Source organism: Typopeltis vanoorti, chromosome 25, assembly GCF_054136105.1.
Source record: "Typopeltis vanoorti isolate ZY-2024b chromosome 25, IOZ_Tvanoo_1.0, whole genome shotgun sequence".
NCBI lineage: Eukaryota > Metazoa > Arthropoda > Arachnida > Uropygi > Thelyphonidae > Typopeltis > Typopeltis vanoorti.
Window position 1 is genome coordinate 36,581,826 of NC_143573.1, and position 23,962 is coordinate 36,605,787.

Sequence of the window (23,962 nt, forward strand, 5' to 3'; positions counted from 1 at the left end):
TCAACTTTTATTCGCTTTAAAACTTTCTTACATGTTATTCTTTTCAATATGAAATTCAATTTTATCCTGCTCAAGACTAAATAGTGATCACTTCCAATTTCAAATCCTCTGTACACTCTGGTGTCCTGCACCATGGAGAAAACATCACTATCAACAATAACATAATCAATGAGAATTTTCTTATTCCTTGCCTCTTCTCTCCATGTGAATTTTGCACATTTTTATGTTGGAACATGTTGTTAGTAATAACCATTCCATGTCCTGAGCAGAAATCCAACAGATATTTGCCATTATTATTAGCTTTGCTCTTTTCTCCAAATTTTCCCAAAATATTTTTGTATGTCTCACAATCATTTCCTACTCTGCTATTTAGATCCCCAACAAGGACCAACTTTTCTTTTTTCATTGTGTCAGTTGCTTTTTCTAAAGCCTCAAAAAATTCCTCCACTTCTACCTTAGTAGAACCTACTGTGGGACCTTAGGCACAAATAAGTCTCATTGTCCAATTCCCTATTCTCACCACATTACTCTACTTGAGACTGACTGCTATTCAAGAAGATTAGCCTCGTATTTTGTGTTGAATACTATGGCTACTCCTTCTTTTCCTTGATTGTCATTTCCTGAATATAATATTTTGTGTTTATTGCTCAGAAAGATCTCACCAGTTTTGGTCTTTTTTGTTTCAGTCTCCCCTGTTATTTCGATCTGGTACTTATCTAATTCCTCAGCTAATTCCAGTTCTCTGCCATTCAGGCTTCTTACATTGGTAGTACCAATCATTGAGTTAGGGTTTGTTTTCAGATTTGTTTCAGTAGCTGACTTTTCGCTGTTCGCCCTGCTTCCCTGGCGAAAACAACAGGTGGCCTTGTTTAACCGGGCGATGCTCCAGCCGGCATGAAATTTTGTCATGTTGTACCATCATTTTTTATTTTGGTTTAACCAATAAGAATACAATTTGGTCGGCTAAATCCCACATTGCCAGCCCATCCTCGTTCGTTCAGTATCCAAGTAGATACCCAACAGGGTGCAACACGAGAAGGTGAGGATTGGACATTAGGTCAGAAGCCCTAGTCGGTTCTCTGCATTCCTTTAAAGGCTATGTGGAGGTCTCCTCTCAGTTATACAACTTTGACCCTTAAGCACCCCATGAATTTGATATAGGTGATAATTAGTTAGCATGATTGAGTGAAATGATATTATTTCCCACTTTAAGCAAGTGATTGATTAGTTAATGCAATTTTTTTTATATTATGTGGAATTTTTTGTCTCAGTGAGCAGCATCACTTGTCAGTGTTGTGGGCAGTGGCAGTGCTGCCGGTGGTGGCCAGTGACTCTCGGCAGATGACTCAAAGTTATCATTTCAAGCTCATGCAAACTCTGCTCTCTTGCTCAACCACTTTTCCTTTATTTTGCTTTAATTTAGATGTCTATAAGTTTTATTATATTCAATCCCTGATACTGATAAAGAAACTGGCAGTAATAAAAAGAGAAGAAAAGTAATTATGCTAGAGGAAAAGCTGGAAGTTATTAAGAGACATGAAAGTAATAGTAGTAATAAAATGATTGTGCGAGACCTGGGATACAGCGAGTCTACAGTTCGGACTATATTAAATAATAGCAAAGAATACAAAAGACAAGGACAAGTTGTTACTGCTTCTTTAAGCATGCAGATCACCTGAAATAGAGGCCATTTAATGAATGAGCTGGAACATCTGCTATTCCAGATGAGGATTGTAACCAAAAAAGGATACCTCTTTACAAGGAATATTCAGGCAAAAGCTCGCAATATTTTTACATCATTGAACGAGACCAAATTTCAAGAGGAATGTGAAAGGTTTCTGTGAGTTTAGGGTGGTTTTACTTTTAAAAATCGAGCTGGACTGAAGAAGATGAAAAAGGAACACCATTCAAACATCTTACTTAATTTTTTTTTGTAAAAAAGTAGCTTAATCAAATGTTTAGACATTAAATAAAAATTTAAGCAATTGATTTCTATTAACTTTGATGATTTTATCCTCTAATATAGCTTATATATATATATATATTTTTTTCTTTTTCAAATTATGCCTAACTGATGGATGGATTATAATTATTCCTGTTGTTTATTATTGTATTTGCTTAATGCAATTTCACTTAGCATGCATTAATTGATGGATTAATTAATTGCATTAAGCATGGTTTCCTGTATTTACTATAAACATATATACAGATACAAATTCTTAGTATTTCACTATATCTCTCTAAGGATATAATAAATTTAGTTTAATTCTTTATCCAAGTATAAGCAAACAAAGTTTGTGCCTGAAGTGTCTTCAGGACTGAGACAACTTGTGGTAAAGGTGGATCAAGCTCTTATCAACCCTTGTATTAGTATCTCCCATAATGCAAAGCACATCTACTTGCTGACATGTATAATGCTATGCATTAAGGGAAGGGCCACTACCCAGACTGGTTTCGACCTTTATTGAGGTCTCGTCAGTTGGAGCCAGACTCAGAGGTGGTAATACCAAGGTGGAAGCAATGGAGAAGTCATCTTTACTTATACGAGTTGCCAAAAGGTGTCTCACCTTATTATTAAATTACTCTGGATTTAGAGAAAGATGTTCGAATTTTTTTTCCACTTGGTTAGACTATAATAAATTCAGTTTAATCCTTTATCCGAGTATAATTAAACAAACTTTGCACCTGAAGTATCTTCAAGACTGACGCAACTCATGGTAAAGGTGGACCAAGTCCTCATCACTCCTTGTCTTAGTATCTCCCATAATGCAAAGCACATCTCCTTGCGGACATGTATAATGCTATGCATTAAGGGAAGAGCCACTATACAGAACGCATTTTGACCTTTATTGAGGTCTCGTCAGTAGGTTGTCTCAGTCCTGAAGATACTTCAGGCGCAAACTTTGTTTGCTTACACTTGGATAAATGATTCAACTAAATTTATTATAGTCTAACCAAGTGGAGAAAAAACTTCCAACATCTTTCTCTAAATCCAGAGTAATTTAATAATAAGGTGAGACACCTTTTGGCAACTCGTATAGGTAAAGATGACTTCCATTGCTTCCACCTTGGTATTACCACCTCTGTGTCTGGCTCCCACTGACTAGACCTCAATAAAGATCGAAACCAGTCTGGGTTGTGGCCCTTCCGTTAATGCATGCATTATACATGTCTGTAAGGAGATGTGCTTTGCATTATGAAAGATAGTAAGACAAGGAGTGATGAGAGCTTGGTTCACCTTTACCACAAGTTGCCTCAGTCCTGAAGATACTTCAGGTGCAAACTTTGTTTGCTTACACTTGGATAAAGGATTAAACTAAATTTATTATAGTCTAACCAAGTGGGAAAAAACTTCCAACATCTCTCTAAGGAGCTCTGACAAAATTATATAAGATTAAAAAGTACTTATAAAATTAAAAGTACTAAATTAATTTTTAACTTCTTAAGACAGAAATAATTACATGGCCATTCTAAGAATTACTCAGCATGAGCTCAATAATTTCTCATACTCTCTGATTCTCACAGTTAAATTCAATACTGAGAGATAACATTAAACACTTTACAAAACAAGCTGAACACAACATTCAGCTGAAAGTTATGCATTAATGAATTCTTACATTACTTGGCCATGTTAGAACTCCTTAGTAGCACTTATTATTATTTTTTTGTTTGTTTTTGTTTGTTCATTCACTCTGCCTTATCTTTCAAATTCCTTTGAATACAAAGTTAAAAGGCCTCACTTATCTAATTTGCACATGTCTCCTTTTAGTAAGCCAATTTCCTTAATCTTTTCCTCATTTTTCTGAAGTAGGCATGATTAATAATTGCTCAGACAATAGGAATACATTTAATTGAACAGTTCTGAATACACTTCCAATAAAAAGAACTTTTTTGCAGATTCCATATTGCTCCTTGGAATATCACTTGCTTTTCATTAAGCACAAAATATTCTCCCTAATCTATGAAAGGTTGATATATTATACTGTCCATCAGTTATTAACTTCAGAGTTCCATATCCTTGGAGAGTAATTAAAGATGCGCATAAAAACTTGTGCAAGGTTAGAGAACTTAACTCAGTAGTTTATTAGACCTTTTTGGCTCTCCTTTCTTTCTTGCTTGCTTCCTACCATTCCTATTACCTAGCAACAACTGTTCTAAAAACAACAGATGTGCATATGTTATCAAGATTCAAAGCAAAATTCAAGTGACAAAAATTATTATCCTAATACCCCATGGGGTCACAGACTCATCTAGGAGGTACATTTTGTCATACACACACAGCTCATCATACTGTACCTTAAACACATTCAAATTCTCTGCAGACACTGCACACTCAGGAAATGCATTCCAATCATTTACAGCTCTCCATGTAAAAAACCTGCTTCTCACTCCCTTGCTCATATTCTCCTTCCAAGGATGACCTCTTCTTCTCCTCTTCCAGTCTCCCACCATTTTATGAAAAACCTCTTTAATGTTAATCTTATAACAACCCCTTGCTAACTAGTACTTCTCTATCATGTTACCCCTCTTCCTTCTATCCATTAGACTGCAAATTCCATCATCTCAAGTTTTCTTTATATAAAACATTCTAGAGATCAAAAACTATTTTAGTCAATTGCCTCAACATCTCTTCGTTTTGAATACCAGGTGACCAAATCTGTGCACAGTAGTCCATATGTGGCCTAATTAGAGCCTTATACAATGGAACCAGAATCCTACAAGTCTGTGTCCTATGCATCATTGCCAGAATTCATTGTGTCCTCACAATTTTGACAATATGTTCTCTAAATTTATTTCAGATCCTTATCCACCATCACTCCAAGATCTCTTATTTCCTTCACCTCCAACAGCATTACCCCACCAAGGGTAAATTCCACATTCCATCTTTGTTTTCCAAATTTTAAAACCTTACATTTTGCAACATTGAACTGTATCCCCACTCCCGTGCCCATTCACTCGGTCTGTTCAAGTCTTCTTCTTCTAAGGCCACAACATCTGCTCTACTCCTCATGGCTTGTCCCTACTTTGCATCATCTGCAAACAGTTGTATATCTTCATTCAAATCTTGTCCCATATCACTAACATACATGTTAAACCACAATGTCCCTAAAATAGACCCCTGAGGCACACCACTAGTGACTTTACTCTTCCTTCTTGGATATTACCAGACAGCCAATCTCCAATCCAATGCAATAGTCTAATATCCAATCCCATCCATATAGTTTGATGTAAACTTATGGCATATATCTCTATTATTGCACTGTAGTCATTTACTACATCGCTCTCACACTGTACAGTAATAGTGACATATGAACACTACTATAAACAAACATACAATAATATACATCATTTCTGTTATTTCTTAAGAATTACAACATATGGTAAGCAATTTTACTATGTATAACTACATTTACATTTCTTTTATATCACTACCACATAACCACATGGCAGCTCTGGTAATACTAAGCATACACTGCATTACTAAATGTGAATACATACTGTGTGTGTATATATATATATTTCTAAATACTTTATCATGTAACAAAACGTATTCCTCATTAAATAAAATATTCACTAAACATATATAGAACTGTTCATTAAAAAAAACAAACATAATAAGCAAAACATTTAAGTGAGATTTTTATAGTATTGTCTGTTTTCAGGGAACCAGTACAAATGGTGAATGTCTAAACTAATTTAAGTTGGACTAACATTAAACTCTATAGAACTGAAGATGATCAGCATAACAAACTTCAAGAAAAGAAAATGAAGCTATCATTAGAATTACAGAAATACTATGTGTCAACATAATTACTGTTACCAAAATGAAAACTAAAATAGATAGGATACTTCTAAATAACTAAGATTCTACACTTAGGTATTTATGATGACAGAAAGGAAGGATTATCTATAGTATTCAACACTAAACACTTCTTGAATGGCAGGCAGTTTCAAGTAGAGTGAGATTTGTGCCTTTGGTCTCATAACTTCTGTTAGGGAGGAAGTAGAGAAACTTGGAGTCATTAGGTTGAACATTTGACAAAGAAAAAGATGGTTTTTATAGGAGACCTAAAGAGCAGAGTAGAAAATGTTGCGGGAAAAGTTGAAGAAAAGAGTAAAGCTAGTAATCATAAGTACTTACTGGATTTCTGTTCAGACATGGATTAGTGATTGCTAACACTATGTTCTAACACGAAGGTGTGCTAATTCACATGAATAAATTTGCACTGAACACAATTAAGAAAAGTCTTATTGTTTGTTATTGTTGATAATGAGATGTCAAGACATTTTAAGAATGTAAGAATATACAGGAAATAGAAAGCGATCACTATTTAGTTTTGATCTAGATGAAAATGAGTATCAAAATGAAAAGAAAAGTAGGTATAAAGAACTTTAAAAAGAATCTTTAAGATAAAATTGTACAACTTTTAGTCAAACTGTAAACTCATATAATAATTGTTGGCACTTAAAAAGCTCTTAAGGCCCACAATCTGTCCAGATTGACTTTCATAATCATAAGTTTAGGATAAAGTTGTTAGTTTTATACCTAAACATATATTTTTGGGTGCCACATGCACATGTTCTCCTGGAAAGTTGCTTGGTTAGTGAATTAAAAACCCAAGCTTCCAGAAGATGGCAACCCTGCCACCTTTGTATGAGAATTGAATTGTTAACTCACTTTCAAGTTGTAAAGCCCTGATAAAAAGGTTTTTCACATTCTAGACAGGGTTTAATCTCAGTTCTTTTTCTATTCGAGTATCATTGAATCAGAAATGAGTTCAGAACCAAATAGCAAACTTTGAAGAAACATAGATTCCAAAGGGGAATTATATTCATCCCTTCAAAATCAGTTTCTTCAGTTCTATTCTAAAAAATCCTAAACATATTTTTCATATGGAACTGTGGGGAACTTAAATACTAAAGTATTTAAGTAATTTATTTCAAGATTCTAGAATATTCAAGAATATTCAGATATGATTTCTATTGAATATTTTTTGAAGATAAACTTTAATTTGCAATTTTCAAATAATTAAATTTACCTTGCTGGCTAATAACTTTGCAGCTCCATACTTGCTAAGCTTTTCTATTCAATATAAGCCATGAACACTTTAAAGAAGAGTAAATATTGCAAAAGCAGCGAAATGTTCTTGGAGACTTGAAAAAAAGAGCTTACACTGGAGGAAAGGTTGCCATATAAGGAATCAGATGGTAAAAATGACAAAAACTATCAATAAGGATATTCTGGATATCTGGAACAATTACTTTGAAAAATTATTCAATAAAATAAGCAGTGACAAATGTTAGAAAATACCCAGGAGGAATGCCATCATTACATTTCAGTATATGAGGCAGAAAAGCTGTGAAATCTTAAATGCAAAAAAAGGTAGCTGGAATAGATAATTTGACCTGAAACGTTGTAGAATTAATGTTGACTAATTTTGACGGTAATATATCAGAACACAGAAAGATAAGTAAATAATTATTTATTGACTTGTTGCTGATATTTCGCTTATTATATTACTGTTATAACCAGCATCTTCAGAGCACAAAACAGTTTGTCACAGTATGCAAGACTACAATAACATGGCGTAAAAATGAAACTAGTTTGAAAAATTATAGCAACAACACAAAGACTAAAATACTAATTATGCCATGTTATTGTAGTCTCGTGTTCTGTGACAAACTGTGTTTTGTGCTCTGAAGATGCTGATTATAACCCCAGTGAAATATCATCAAATTCCTGATATATACCCTCAAGGGGTGTGCAGGATATGATAGTACCACATGAAAATTTACATCATTGCTAACTTCCTATCTAGAATTTTCCTCCAAATCAGTCTGTTATCTGTCAAGACTCCAACATTATATTTAGATCCTATATTTCTATCTTCTAAGACACTTTATACTGTATCAATTCACCTATATCTTGGTCTTCCTCTGGGTCTTTTTCCTCCGAACCTGGCAGAGAATACTTGTTTTACTAATCTTTCCTCTCCCATTCTGCTGTAAGTGACCATACCACCTGAGATTAGCTCTGCTAATGCATTCCTGGATACTGACAATGTCAAGTTCTTTCCTAATATCCTCATTTTTACTATGATATTGTCATTGATGCCATCTGTTCATCCCCCTAATCTTTCTCAGGACTCATATCTGTGGTCTCTAGTCTTTGGTCAAGTGTTTTACTTCTGACCCAGCTCTCAGATCCGTAAGTTAAAATTGACTTGAATACTGTCTTGTACACAGCTAATTTAGTGTTTTGGCTAATTTCTCTCTTATTCGATATAAATTTATTCAGTTGATTTCCTACCATACCAGCCTTGTTGATTCCGTTGTCTATTTCCATATTTAATTTACCAGCTTCACTAAAAATCATGCCTAAGTAGCTGAAATGTTTAACTTGTTCTACAAGTTCTTCATTCACAATGCAGTTGATATTTTCAATGTTTCTGCGTATTTTCATTGTCTTTGTCTTTTTAATGCTCACCTTCACATACCATATCTATTACAACACTTATTCAATTTAGTCAGGGAATCTTGCAGACTTGTAGTGGATTTATTTAGAAGTATAATATCATCCGCATAAAGAAAAGATTAACACCTCCAATTTTGATATCAGGTTTAATACCACTTTCCTTCATAATGTTATCTCTATAGATAATGAATAACAGAGGGGATAATGTACATCTTTGTCTAACACCAGATTTAACATTAAACCACCTTCCTGTACTTCCTTCAATTCTAACTGCTGACTTACAACTCAAAGACTAAATATTGCTTGATATAATACCCCATTGATGACATATAACTGTAGGGTTTTGAATAGCTTCTCTCTCTCTCGGCACCTTGTCATATGCCTTTTCCAGATCGACAAAACCTTAAATACAGATCTTTGTTATATACCCATGATTTCTTGACTATCTGTCGTAAAGTGAAAATCTGATCCTGACAGCCTCTGTTTGGCCTGAATCCAGCTTGTTCTTCACCAAGCTTCTCTTCCAAAATCGTTGTCAACCTTTTCTCAAGTATATTTGCATAGATCTTACCAGGAACACTCACCAGAGAAATATTTCTGTAATTCTCACGTTCAGTTTTATTTCCATTTTTATATATAGATACTATGAGAGTTCTACTTCAATCATCTGGAATTTGTCTCTCTGTCAAGGCCTTTTGAACTATGCAGTGTAGCCACTGTAAGACTTTTATACCTCCATACTTGAGCATTTCTGGTCAAATATCATCTACTCCTGCTACCTTTCCCCATTTCAGGCTTTTGATGGGTTTTTCTACTTCAAGTATGGATATGTATTCCTGACTGCATGCCTGGTCAGTGTTTTTTACCACTGTGTGCTGCCATTACTGCTTGTTTCATTTAGCAATTTTTCGAAGTAATTACTCCATACTTCAAGGATATCTTTTCCTCCAGTTTTTGTCACTTTTATCGCACTCTATCCTCCATTTCTGAACTTCTTCAACAGCCTCTAGAATATCTTGCCACCGTCTTCATATTTATTTTCTATGTTCTTACCAAAGTCCTCCCGTGAATTTTGTTTAGCTAGTTTTACACAGTGTTTAGGTTTCTTACATTTGTTTCTGTATTTTCTAAGTGCACAAGCTGACTTATTTGCCAGGAACTTTTGATATGCTTTCTTTTTTTCTTTCACTGCCTCTTTAACTTCCTGTGTTCACCATGGAGTTCTGATTTTTCTGTTAGACAACCTCACCACATGCCTCTCTGGCTGAATCAGTCAGTGTTTTCTTTAGGGCTTGACACTGAATCTCCGATCTTTAGTGCCTATTCTCAAGCTCTTTCATTTTTTCTTCAATAAGCTTTGTGTAATTTAGTGTATGGTTCACATCTGAGAGCTGCTTAACTTTTATTCGCTTGAAAACTTTCTTACATGTTCTTGTTTTCAGTATGAAATTCAATTGTATCATGCTGAAGACTAAATGGTGATCACTTCCAATTTCAAATCCTCTGTACACACTGGTGTCCTGCACCAGGGAGAAAACATCACTATCAATAATAACATAGTCAATGAGACTTTTCTTATTCCTTGCCTCTCCTCTCCATGCGAATTTGTGCACAATTTTATGTTTGAACATTTGTTAGTGGTAACCAGTCCATGTCCTGAGCAGAAATCCAACAGGTATTTGTCATTATTATTTGCTTTGCTCTTTTCTCCAAATTTTCCAAAAATATTTTTGTATGTCTGACAATCATTTCCTACTCCGCTATTTAGATCCCCAACAAGGACCAACTTTTCCTTTTTCGTTGTGTCAGTTGCTTTCTCTAAAGCCTCAAAAAAATTCCTCCACTTCTACCTTACTAGAACCTTCTGTGGGACCATAGACACAAATAAATCTCATTGTCCAGTTTCCCCCATTCTGATATTTGCCCACATCACTCTATTTGAGATTGCCTGCCATTCAAAAAATTAGCCTCGTATTTAGTGTTGAATACTATGGCTATCCCTTCTTTTCCTTGTCATTGCCTGAATAAGTCAATAAATAATTATTTACTTATCTTTGTGTGTTCTGGTATATTACCGTCAAAATTAGTCAACATGTATGATGAACACGTAAGCCTTTCTACATGTTTTAGAATTAAGTTTTATTGTGGCTGCAATGCATAATAAGAACACCTAGTCAGAAGATCAAATTCTAGTTAATTGAGGAAGAGCTCTCATTTTACCCATTATAAAAATATTGAAATAAAACTGAATATGAAAATTACAAAGGAATTGACCCTACTGAGTCTTTCAGGTAAGATTTATGCAAGTACACTTGAAGAGACCAAGAAACATTGTTTAAGAATTATTTAAAGAATAAGCTGAGTTCATGTGAAATAGGAGAGTAATCAGATATCAGATTTTGCTTTGCATTTGTGATGGTTTAGAAATCATGGGAATAGAGCTATGTTTAAGTTTTCTTGATCTGTAAAAGGTATAAAAAGCTCTTCAAAAATGCTATATAATATGATATAAATGAAACATTATACAGAGTATGGTGATGATCTGATATAAAATCTAGGCGAGATGAGAAAATGGCATTAAACTCTTTAAAATTGAAAATATTAAACTTTTAGGTCTTTGTGTAGATCAGTAGAAAATGAGATGAATCTGCAGTAAAAAGACGAACTTTAAGAATAGGCAGAAACATGAAAAATATTCAACTGTATTCTCAGTGGAGAACCTATAAAACAAGTTACACATTTTGGCCATTTTAGGCGGTGTTTGATGATGTCATATTAAATATGGACATATAACCAGAATAAGCAAAGCTACTATATGTAGAAAGTATTTTTAACTTGGGTATAGTTATGTTAAAGATACCAAGCAATTTTAAACTTGGTTTTACTCCATTTTTTCCAAGTAAGCAAACAGACAAAATGTCAAGTTTGCGCCTGCAATTTATGCAAGACTAGCTGATCCCACAGGCACTACCTGTGGGATCAGCTAGTCTTGCATAAATTGCAGGCGCAAACTTGACATTTTGTCTGTTTGCTTACTTGGAAAAAATGGAGTAAAACCAAGTTTAAAATTGCTTGGTATCTTTAATAAAGCTACTATAGTGTTAAACCAGCTGAATAAATTCTTCTGAAACAGGGCAGAAATTAGTCCAAATATTAAACTAACAGTGCACATGATAGTGTTTGAACTAATTTTTATTAAAAATGTAAATACAGTATTAGAAAAGGGCTTTTTATTGAGCAGTTTGATTTTTTTCTGTTGGCTTAAATTGGTTTATAGTGTTAGAAATTTCAATTCTTTAATTATGATATCTTGGATGGTTTCTCTATCATCCTGTTTTTTCATTTGGTCTACCTTGTTTTTCAAGATATTTGAATTTTTCTCCACATGCAAGCCAGTCCGAATGGTTAGCCTAGTGACTGTGTGCTTCGCAACTATATGCCTGGGGAAGGAATGTCCTTGGTTCGATTCCCGTCAGTGACATGAGGAGCTGAAGGATCTTCCTCAGCCATAGCCAAGTTAGCCGATCTTGGACATGGACAGTAGGGATTTTTCCCACAAAGCAGGCAAACCGGCCTTGAGAACTCAACACTATGGACATAGACTACACCGTGGCATAGGGCTCCCCACTTTATCCTGTGAACGGTTTGAGGTCCGATGATTAATAAACCCTTGGCATCGCAAGGTAAAAGAGGAAAAAAGAAGATGAGATGAGACATGCAAGCCAAATTACTGTTGATAATTCATATTCCCTTTACCTTTTAGATCCTTAATAGCTATGTCTAATGGCAAAACTTTGCATATCCTGCTTTTAGAGGCATAATTATAACATCACTATTACCTTGAGACCAAGCTTATTGAGAACTCCCACTTATTTATGCATCATACATATTTATTTCACAGGAGTGCAGATATATTTGAACTAGTTATGAGGTTTGCTTTCTAGAGTTCTTTTCTTCTAATTATTGCCTCTCAATACTGCAGAACAAATCTTCACCACTCACACATATGCTGCTTACATAAAGAAAGGGTATGTATTATACTTTTTTTTTCTCTTTTTTTTAATGTAGAGTCTGCCTCCATTGACTGGAAGCAGACTTTTACACATGTAGACTATATATGAATATTAGATAAGTTTCTTTAGTCTTACCACTAGTGCAGGTTTGATCATTTATTTAGTAAATTAAAAAACAAATTGTCATTTAGGAAAATCAAAATAAGTGCAAAGGACTACCATGGGAAAAGTTGAAAGATTTACTTTTTTTACCACTTGAACAAGTTGCAAGGTAAGATAATGTTATAAAATCATCAGTTAAAATATGATTATATAAAACTCATCTAAATAATCAGATTACCTTATTGTGTGTGTGTTTAATGTGAATTGCATCAATGAAAGATTTTAGAGATCAGACATAATCTCACTCTGGGAGACTGTGACTATAACTAGGCAAATGAAAAACAAAACATCTGTGTCTTCAGGATACTCACCAACATCCGTGCCGTAATGAAATTTGAACCCATGATTTGTAAGTTGAGTGTCAGAGATGCTAGGTGCTCAGCTAATCAGGCTTACACTCTCCTCCTCAACCTCATGTTTTGGGCATCTCTTTTAGTATTATCTCACTTCCAAATGACATAATTGCATTAATTTCTATTCTTCTAATGTAACTGATCCTTCTAGTTTTTGATCCCATATCATCTCTGAACATAGTATTGAAATTATTTTTACCAGAATAATTGCTTTCATTTTACCAGAATAATTGCTTTCATCGTGCAAAATAGAGTTACCAAGTTTCCTTTTAATGCATACTGAAACTTGTTAATACCTGCATAATGGTCATAATCTCAATGGTGTGCAGTAGATACTGACAGGGGGAAGGGTATGCTGTTGTAAGGCAACATAATTTAAAAAAAATTATTTTTATTATGTTGCCTTAATTTTATTAAGAAAAACTGTTCTGTTTATACATCAATTCAATCCTTCACTTCTGAGATGTTAAATGCTACATGAATTTGAAAGAGAACAGATGTGATTTACCATCTTTAACAATTTTTTAACTTTTCCTTATATTCTTGGTTTGAAAAAGATGTACACAGAATATTTTCAGCACTCTTTCCCATTATCGAGAAGGATAAATTAAATGCCAATTTTTGTTTTTTTTTAAAAAGCAGCAGACAGTTGTCTAACATAAAATTGCAAGGAATAACTAATTGCACTTCTTGTTGTCAGTTATCTATTGAGTAGAACTAAGCTAGCTGTGCTGTTGAGTTTGCATACCTTTAATTCTCTTGCAAATTTAAGTCAGTGCACATGCACCTACCTGTGTGCTGTTTAGCCTCTGCTCACCTTCATATATCAATGCATTCACAGTCACACTGTGAATGCATTGATATTTGTAATAGTTCTTGACTATTTAAACTTCTCAAAAGGAAGGAATGGATCAGGTCACAGACTGAAAAGTCTTGGATGGAAAGGAAATTGTAAAAGCATCGAGGAGATGGGCAGGACATCTGGCTTGAGGAACAACCAAAAGATGGACTAGAAAAGTAACAGAATGGATACCAGCCAGAAAGAGGAGACAAAGATATCCAAAAACAAGATGGACAGATGAAATAAAAAAAAACTGGCTGGAAAGAGATGGATGGTGGAAGTAGAAGACTGGAAAAATTGGAAGATCATGGGGAAGGCCTTCATTCAGCAGTGGATCGAAAATGATTGAAAGAAGAACTGCTCAAAAATTACTCCTCCTTGAGTGGGTGGTGCACACCTAGCACACTTTGAATGTATTATGTACATACCTGCATAATCTGAATTCTGTGTTAAAAATAGAAAAGATTCCATGATAAATCATTGTTGCAACTGTCCCTCCTACCACTCTAAATAACTCCTTAAAATCTTAGAACTAGGGGAGAGAATCGGAAAAATCATTAGCCTGAATACTACTGTCCTTTTACCATTATATTCTGGTTGTCATCAGGTTTTTGCCTTATGTTACCTCTTCCCCACTAGCATTTATATGACAGTCAAAAACTTGAAATTGTAGAAAACTGGAGTTGAAGTGGGGACATAGTGATGATATTCTGGTTTTTAGTAAGGCAGAAAAGTAGTATGTAAAGAAGGATTTCATATCTCACCAAAACATGGTGAAATTTTTTTTATTAATTAACGCAAGGAATGTTATTAGTTTTACTCTAGCAATTATATTTTGATATATATGCCATCTAAACTACTCTGATAATACCAAACTGTTGGCAAAAAAAAAAAAGTTTAATATTCACATTACATGATACATTTTTTAAGGTTGGGATGTTGCATAATGAATATAAATTGGGGAAAGTTTCAGATATTACTGAATGTCTAGATATTCTACCTCCATGCAGCCTGTTAGGGATGTGGAGACCTGAGTACAGCTTCTATCCAATGTCCAGTCATCCTTCCATATCATGCTCTGTTAGTATATATCTATCTGATGCCCGAATGAACAAGGATATTCATAATGAATAATTTATGGAGAGACAACACATGTGTTAGTATAATTAATTTACTTAACATTAAGCAAGTAACAGTTGATATTTTGACCTCTGTATTGGGATCATCATCAGGAATATACATATGTACAATATACATGCTGCTGCACTATACAAAAGTAAAATGAAAAAAGTAAAATCATTTTACTTTTGTAAAAAAAAAAAAGGTACATCAGTGGAAAAGAGCTAGAACTAGCAGATGTACGTACCACATTGACATTGTTGTGTCAGTGAGACAAAGAAGACTAAAATAGGTGAGATCCTTCTAAATAATAAGTATAAATTGATTTAGTCAAATAGTAATGAACAAGAAAAGATTTATCCATAATATTATTTCATTCATGTTTACCTTCATATATTAAATGCTATGGATTAATCTTTCCTTTTTCTGTTCTTTACTATTTATTAGGATCACAAGGCAGTGTGCAAGTTGTTTGTGCTTATGGTCAAATGGCAGTGAAAAAATAGAAGAATTCTGTGAGAAATTAGAAAGGGCCACTGACATAATGTTCAATTTAAAAAACAACCTTGGTTCTTGTTTAAGACCTGAGCAACAGAATAAGAAATCATCCCAAGTTGCAGAAATACTTTGGAAATTTGAAGAAAAAGATAGAGATAATAATAATAAATACCTGCTGGATTTTGGCTTGCGTAATGGATTATATACAAAAAGAAAAACAGGAAAATTGTGGACTGATATCTTCACAAATCCATGATACATGGGAATCCTTTCTTTCATGCTTACACGGTGATCAGAAAAAATTATGGATACAACTACCGTGTTAGAGTAAAACTTTAGTTTAATATAAACCAAAATATATACACTTGACCTTCACGTTAACCCCTTAACGTACCAATTAAAAATCAGAAAGCGGTCATTTTTCTGCCAATTTTTTGGGCAAGGGTGATTTACTAGATCAAATTAATCATTATTTGAAAAATAATGATGAATTTGTGCAAACACAAACAAAATAGCTGATACATGCCATTGGCAACTTTTCTCGGCTGAAAGGAAATAGGCACAAGATTGTCTAGCGTCTATATTCGGTTGTATTTATATGTGAAACCAAAATTCAAAATCAATTTTGGGGCAATAAACAAAAGACATGTCACAGACGTCTTTGTATGTTAAGGAGTTAATTTTCTCGAGTATATGTATATATACAAAGAACAAGCTGCACTACAATCTACATGGCATGCTAAAGTTACTGATCAACTGCTAAAACTATTTACCTGACATCTGGTGTTAAAAAAAACCTCACTACATCAAAGCTAGAGTCCTGTTATTTTATTATCTATTAGGTTACAAAATTAATTAAGCTGGAGGGTAACATGCTCAAGCATAAAATAATAGATAAATAAATAAATAGAAAATAAAATCACTTATATAAGTATACATATAAATTACAACTGGTATGGATAGTGGCCAATAAAAATTAAAATTTTTATTGGCCTACCATTGGCACACCCTGGAGTTTATTACACTCCTAACTTATCTTAGATTGGAGAAACTGGACGTACAATCCCTATCCGTACATCGAATTGATTGGAAAAGTACTTGTTCTTTGCATCATACAAACACTTGGTATGAACAGAAATTTAAAGAAGCCTGTGAAATTTTAATTAACCATCCTAATCTTAATAATAATGGGGGCTTAAAAATCCAAAGAATTTGGATTGCACACATTCATCCCACTTAGTTTCCAGCAAAACCTGACTTGAGGACTCTAAGCAATTTTTCAGTTTTATTGGCCACTATCCATTACCAGTTGAATAAAGGTCAAATCTGTATAACTGAGAAGAGACCGCCACATAGCCTTTAAAGGAATGTGGAGAACTGACAAGGGCTTTTGACCTAATGTCCAATCCTCACCTTCTCATGGTGCACACTGTTGGGTATCTACCTGGATACTGAATGAACGAGGATAGGCTGGCAAATTGTATTCTTATTGGCTTAAACAAATATACAAAATGATGGTGAAACATGACAAAATTTCATGCCAGCTGGGGCGTTGCCCAGTTAAACAAGGCCCCCGTTGTTTTCGCCAGAGAAACAGGGTGAACAGTGAAAAGTCAGCTACTGCAACAAATCTGAAAGCACAACTCAACATCAACAGAGTTAAAGATCGGTACTATCAACATAAGAAGCCTGAATGGCAAAGAAATGGAGCTAGCTGAGGAATTAAATAAGTACTAGATCGACATAATAGTGACTGAAACAAAATAGACAAAAACTGGCGAGATCTTTCTGAGCAATAAATACAAAATGTTATATTCAGGAAATGACAATCGAGGAAAAGAAGCAGTAGCCATAGTATTCAACACAAAATACGAGGCAAATCTTCTTGATGGCAGGCAGTCTCAAGTGGAGTGATGTGGGCAAATATCAGAATGGGAAATTGGACAATGAGACTTATTTGTGCCTATGGTCTCACAGAAGGTTCTAAGGTAGAAGTGGAGGAATTTTTTGATGCTTTAGAAAAAGCAACTGACAATGAAAAAGGAAAAGTTGGTCCTTGTTGGGTATCTAAATAGCAGAGTAGGAAATGATTGTCAGACATACAAAAAAATTTTGGGAAAATTTGGAGAAAAGAGCAAAGCTAATAATAATGGCAAATATCTGTTGGATTTCTGCTCAGAACATGGACTGGTTATTACTAACACCATGTTCCAACATAAAAATGTACACAAATTCACATGGAGAGAAGAGGCAAGGAATAAGAAAAGTCTCATTGACTATGTTATTGTTGATAGTGATGTTTTCTCCCTGCTGCAGGACACCAGAGTGTACAGAGGATATGAAATTGGAAGTGATCACTATTTAGTCATGAGCAGGATAAAATTGAATTTCATATTGAAAAGAATAACATGTAAGAAAGTTTTAAAGCAAATAAAAGTTGAGCAGCTCTCAGATGTGAACTGTAGACTAAAATAGACAAAGATTATTGAAGAAAAAATGAAAGAGTTTGGGAACAGGAACCAAACCTTGGAGATTTAGTGGCAGGTGTTGAAGAAAATCATGATTGATTCAGCCAGAGAGGCATGTGGTGAGGTTGTCTGCAAGGATAGAAAAAAGAAAAATCAGAACTGCATGGTGGACACAGCAAGTTAAAGACGCAGTGAAGGAAAAGACGAAAACATATCAAAAGTTCCTGGCAAATAAGTCAGCTTGTGCTTTTAGAGAATACAGAGACAAATGTAAGAAAGCGAAACACTGTGTAAAACTAGCTAAACAAAAGTTATGGGAGGACTTTGACAAGAATATAGAAAATAAATATGAAGAAGGTGGCAAAATATTCTGGAGGTTGTTGAAGAAGCGTAGGACTGGAGGAAAGAGTGCTGTTAAAAGAGTTAGAGATGATAAAGGTGACATGAAAATGGGAGAAAAAGATATCCTTGAAGTATGGAGTAATTACTTTGAAAAATTGCTACATGAAACAAGCAGTGATAGCACAGTGGTAAAAAACACTGAAAATTCATACAGTCAGGAATACATATCCATGCTTGAAGTATAAAAAGCCATCAAAGGCTTGAAATGTGGAAAGGCAGCATGAGGAGATGATATTCAACCAGAAATGCTGAAGTATGGTGGTATAAAAGTGTTACAGTGGCTGCACTGCATAGTTCAGAAAGCCTGGATAGAGGGACGAATTCCCAGTGATTGGAGTAGAGCTCTCATAGTACCCATATATAAAAAATGAAATAAAACTGAATGTGAGAATTACAGAGGTATTTCCCTACTGAGTGTTCCTGGCAAGATCTATGCAAGTATATTTAAGAGAAATGGTTGAGAAGAATTGTGGAAGAAAAGCCTGGTGAAGAACAAGCTGGATGCAGGCCAAATAGAGGCCTGAATCCAGCTTGTTTCAAACAGGATCAGATCTTCACTTTACGACAAATAGTCGAGAAAACATGGGAATATAACGGAGATCTGTATTTAAGTTTTGTCGATTTGGAAAGGGCATATGACAAGGTGCCAAGAGAGAAGCTATTCAAGATCCTACAGCTATATGGTGTGAATGGGGCATTATATTAAGCAATACTTAGTCTGTATTTGAGTTCTAAGTCAGCAGTTAGAATTGAACGAAGTACAGGAAGATGGTTTAATGTTAAATCTGGTGTGAGACAGGGATGTACATTATCCCCTCTGTTATTCGTTATCTATATGGATCACATTATGAAGGAAAGTGGTATTAAACATGATTTCAGAATTGGGAATGTTAATGTCAGCTCTTTGCCTTATGCAGACGATATTATACTTCTAAATAAATCCGTTACAAGTTTGCAAGATTCCCTGACTAAATTGAATAACTGTTGTAATAGATATGATATGAAGGTCAGCATTAAAAAGACAATGAAAATAAGTAGAATTGTTGAAAATGTCAACTGTGTTGTGTATGGGGAACCTGTGGAACAAGTGAAACATTTCAGCTACGTAGGCACGATTTTTAGTGAAGATGGTAAATTAAATATGGAAATAGACAACAGAATCAACAAAGCTGGTATGGTTTGAAGTCAATTGAATAAATTCATATGGAATAAGAGAGAAATTCGTCGGAACACTAAATTAGCTGTATTACAAGACAGTGTTCAAACCAGTTTTAACTTATGGATCTGAGAGCTGGGTCAGAAGTAAAACACTTGACCACAGATATGAGTCCTGAGAGAGATTAGGGGAATGAACAGATGGCATCAATGGCAATATCATATGAAAAACGAGGATATTAGGAAAGAACTTGACATTGTCAGCATTCAGGAATGTGTTAGTTTGCTTGTATCTGTAGTTCACAAATTCTCAATCTGTCTTTATAACTAGTATTCCATAATTTTGATATCATTTTTAACACTCTCTCCACTCAGCATCACCATGGAAACCAGACCTCCATGCAGTAGTCCAAGTGAGGTCTTATCAAGCCCTTGTAAAGAGGCAAAATGACATCATTACCTTTGACATGCCAAAGTTTGTTTCAGCATTGCAGTTATCCTCTGAGTTGTATTTGCAATTCTTTTCTACAGGGCCCTTGAACTTCATCTTCCTATCTGGTACCACTTCAAGATCCCTAATCTGATCAGTTTCTTCTAACATATCCCACCAATATAATATGCCATTGGATCACACCAAGCTGCAGGGCTTTACACTTGCAGAAATTGAACTGACATCCATTTTCCCATGCCCACAATTTCAGCCCATTCAAATCATTCTGCAAGTACTGCATGTCAGCTACATTCCTGATTATCCTACTTATCTTTGCATCATCAGACAATAGCTATATGCAGGACCGTTGCCAGATTAGATCACGCCCTGAGGCAAACAATTAAATATCGCCCCTGATGGATTATAAGACAAAAATATAAGAAAATCTCCAATTGCTATTTTGTTTTTATTACAAGAGAAACATTAATGCAAAACAATTACATAATAGTATTAATTAAATGTTTGCTTTACAGGGATATCACACAATAAAACAATTCATAAGCTCTTCTAAATTTAAATTATAAGCTATGTATGCCTCTGTCGATATAGTTGCTAGACCAACCAATCTTTCTTGGGTCACTGCTGTTTGCAAATAATTTTTAATCAGTTTAAGCTTGAAGAAACTTTTTTTTGCACTTGCTAAGCTAACAGGAATTGTTAGCATAGTGATGCCACCTACCACAATATGGCTGAACGAGCGCTCTTATTAAGCCACGCCATGAGGCAAGCTGCCTCTGTGCTACACCCTGTTGACGGTACTGGTTATATGTCATTTCTCAAATCCTTCCAATATCATTAATGTACAGATCGAATAACAGTGGACCATGATCCTTGTGGTAAACCAATTCAGTTTAAGCAAAAGTTTAATCTGCACGGTTAGCCTAGTGGCTGTGCACTTTGCAACCATATGTCTGGGGAAGGAGTGTCCTAGGTTTGATTCCTGTTGGAGACAGGGGTTGAAGGATCTTCCTCAGCCATAGTCAAGTTAGCCGGTCTTGGGCGTGGACAGTAGGGTTTTTCCCCCAGTTTATTCTGGGGTTTTTCATCCTGCAAAGCAGGCAAACCGGCCTTGAGAACTCAACACTACAGACATAGGATACACCATGGCATAGGGCTGACCACCTTATTCTGTAAACGGTTTGAGGTCCGATAATTAATTAACCCTCGACTGCAAGGTAAAAGAGGGTAAAAAAAAAAAAAAGGAAGATTATCTTTGTACTGGTTATGGGCAGTACTACCCTTACATCACGTCCAGACTTGATATAGGCCTAAGCCTTTACAAGTGTTTTACCCTATGCCTGTCCTAGTCATCATTGTAGTCATTCTCTGGTGGCAACGCCATGCCACCAGTGTGTGCTGTAGGGCCCTCAAGGAAAGAACTTTTATATCCTTCTGTGTAAGCTCAAGCTGTTTTAAGTTCTTATAGCTATCTGTGCTCCATACACCATGTAAAGAGATGGTGGCACTGGTAAACCTCGAAGTTGCCCCATGCTCCTTCCGTATCTTACTAAGTAGATCTTGGTTATTCTTATAATAGTTTACCTTATTATTATGGCCGTAGGCTAGTGGCACCCTGTTCTCACCACCTGAGCATCAACTACCCAAACGTCATCATCTCTTAATTACTAAGTCTGGCTTACTCGAACCCACGGAGGTCTTATTATAATGTGGTTCCACCATGGTCTCCCAACCTTTGTTCTTAAAGTGGTGTTCAGAATGGAGACCAAGACGTCATGCTCCCCACACGGATCTCATAGGTGCAGAAGCAACACTGGGCTATATGAGACAATGTCTCACTGTAGTGGCAGCCAGCCCTACAGCTTGAGTCGTCACTACCCCATCTAGCTGTGTGGGCTCGAGTGGGCAGAGCATTGATCCTCGTCCTGATAAGGTCAATATACTTGAACCCAGGGAGGAGTCTGGTGCCATCCCTTATGCAATCATGCTGAGGAGGTACCAGACATGACTCTTTTAAAGGAGCACCATCTACAGAACAGTGCAGCAGAGGTGCCATTGTGTTCTGCAGGTATTGACTCAATTAAGGTACCTTGATAATGGGACAGCCTTTGGCCTGCCTAAAGTCGGGCTATATAAAACCTCTCTGCAGATGGGGAAAGAAGATAGTTCTAACTTTGCAATTCTGGATAGCCATAGGCATGGGATCAGCCATCTAAGTGATGGAACCCTGAGCCCACCATCCTTCACCCTTGCTTGGAAATATGCAGTAGGGGTGTCAGGCAGCAGTTGGAGCAATGATCTCACAGCTGAACGGATAGTCCTATCCATTCATGACAGTACTGAGATATGTCCTACCAAGCACTCTTGTAGTAAAAACGAGGTAGGAGATAGTGTGAAAGGAGAAACAGTCTTTGCTGGGGCTTGAGAGGAGCTTTCCTCAAAGAAGCGATCCCAGCTTCTAGGATAGAAGGGACAAAAGACCTTCCCTTTGGGGTGAACATGATTACTGAGGTATCTCCACTCTTCCAGAATGGTCAAAGCATGCAACGGCCTCCTGTCCAGAGAAAACTCTATAGTCTCGACCTTAAGCTTCTTGTCACGACCAGAGGGGACAAGAGCTTAAATTTTGCAGACTCACGTCCCCAATATACCACTTTTTGATATCTGTCAGTCAGCCAGCCATTCTCTTATCCATGCTAATATTTTATAATGCAATCCCATTTTCTCCAATTTATACAGCAGTCTTTCATGCTGTATTCTGTCAAAAGCCTTAGCAAAAAAAAAAGCCATTGCAAAGTAGAGATTCTCTGTCAGTCCATTCTAAATGCAAGCCCTAAAGAACTTTACCAAAATCTTCACCACCACTTTTGAGATACTGATTGGTCGATAGTCGGATACATCAATCTTTGCACCACCCTTGTGTATTGGGATTACCGTACATTCTTTCCAGTCCTGTGGAATCTTCCCTGTTCTGAAACTAAAATTATATAGCCTGGTCAAAGGCCAGTTCACTGAACACTCTTCTAGCATCTATGCTGATATCTCATCATTCCATATTGCTGAATTCTTATTTAGTTCATGCAACAGTTCTAATACCTCCACCTCAAATACCTGGGTTTCTTCATCCAGTGAAGAAGTAGCAGCGAGCTCAATTTTGCATATACCAGGTTGATAGCTCTTAGTAAAATTAACATTACATTCATTAGTTGAACAATCTCTTCTGCCTGTCACCTTCACACCATCTGCATTCAACACAAGTATTCTTTCATATTCATTCTTTCTTTTACTTGCAGCATAACAATAGAATATTCTTTGGGGTTGTTTTAGCTTGCAGAGTTTCTTTTTATACTCGGACTTAGCTCTTTTTATAACAGTTGTGAATCTTCTGACTTTCTGCTTATAATTTTCATAGCAAATATCATCTTTATGCACAGATGATACAAAAGATGATTCCATATCAATCTTTTCTTATCAATCTCTTGAGATTACATGCTCATATGATTCCTACCCTATTTATTCTTCGAACCCTAGGGACACATTATTATTATTATTTCGGGTGACTCCAGGAGTCCTTAGACTCATCGAGGGAGGCCCTAAACATCATGTCCACACAACTATGCGATTACATTCTCACAGTATCTATCATACCTTGTCTTGAACTCGTTCACCGTCATAGCACTCACAACAGACTCTGGCAGCTTATTCCACTCATTTACCACTCTAAAAGTAAAGAACCCAGCTCTAACACACCTGCTTACCACACTCTTGCCCAGCTTCCATAGGTGTCCCATAGTTCTCCCACCACCAGTCCTGATCTCAAAAATATCCTCTGAATTAATCCTATAGAATCCCTTTAGCAATTTGAATGTCTCAATCATATCTCCCCTCCTCCGCCTATCAACTAGTTTCTGCAACCCACAAATCTTCAACCTGTTCTCATATGGTTCATTCCACATTCTGATATTACATAATTTAAGTATTTTTTAAATGCTTCCCATGCACTATTGATATTCTTCTCATCCAGCAA

At 35.6% G+C, this 23,962-nt stretch overlaps 1 protein-coding gene across 2 annotated transcripts in view; it reads left to right on the forward strand.

The window, feature by feature from the left end:
* Positions 1-23,962, forward strand: part of LOC150092667 (putative protein tag-52) — a 177,256-nt gene that overhangs the window by 66,212 nt on the left and 87,082 nt on the right. For both annotated transcript variants that reach the window (XM_090414638.1, XM_090414639.1), the window contains one exon: positions 12,681-12,760. In XM_090414638.1, coding sequence (XP_090270764.1) covers positions 12,681-12,760 — 80 coding nt within the window. The remainder of the gene's footprint in view (positions 1-12,680; positions 12,761-23,962) is intronic.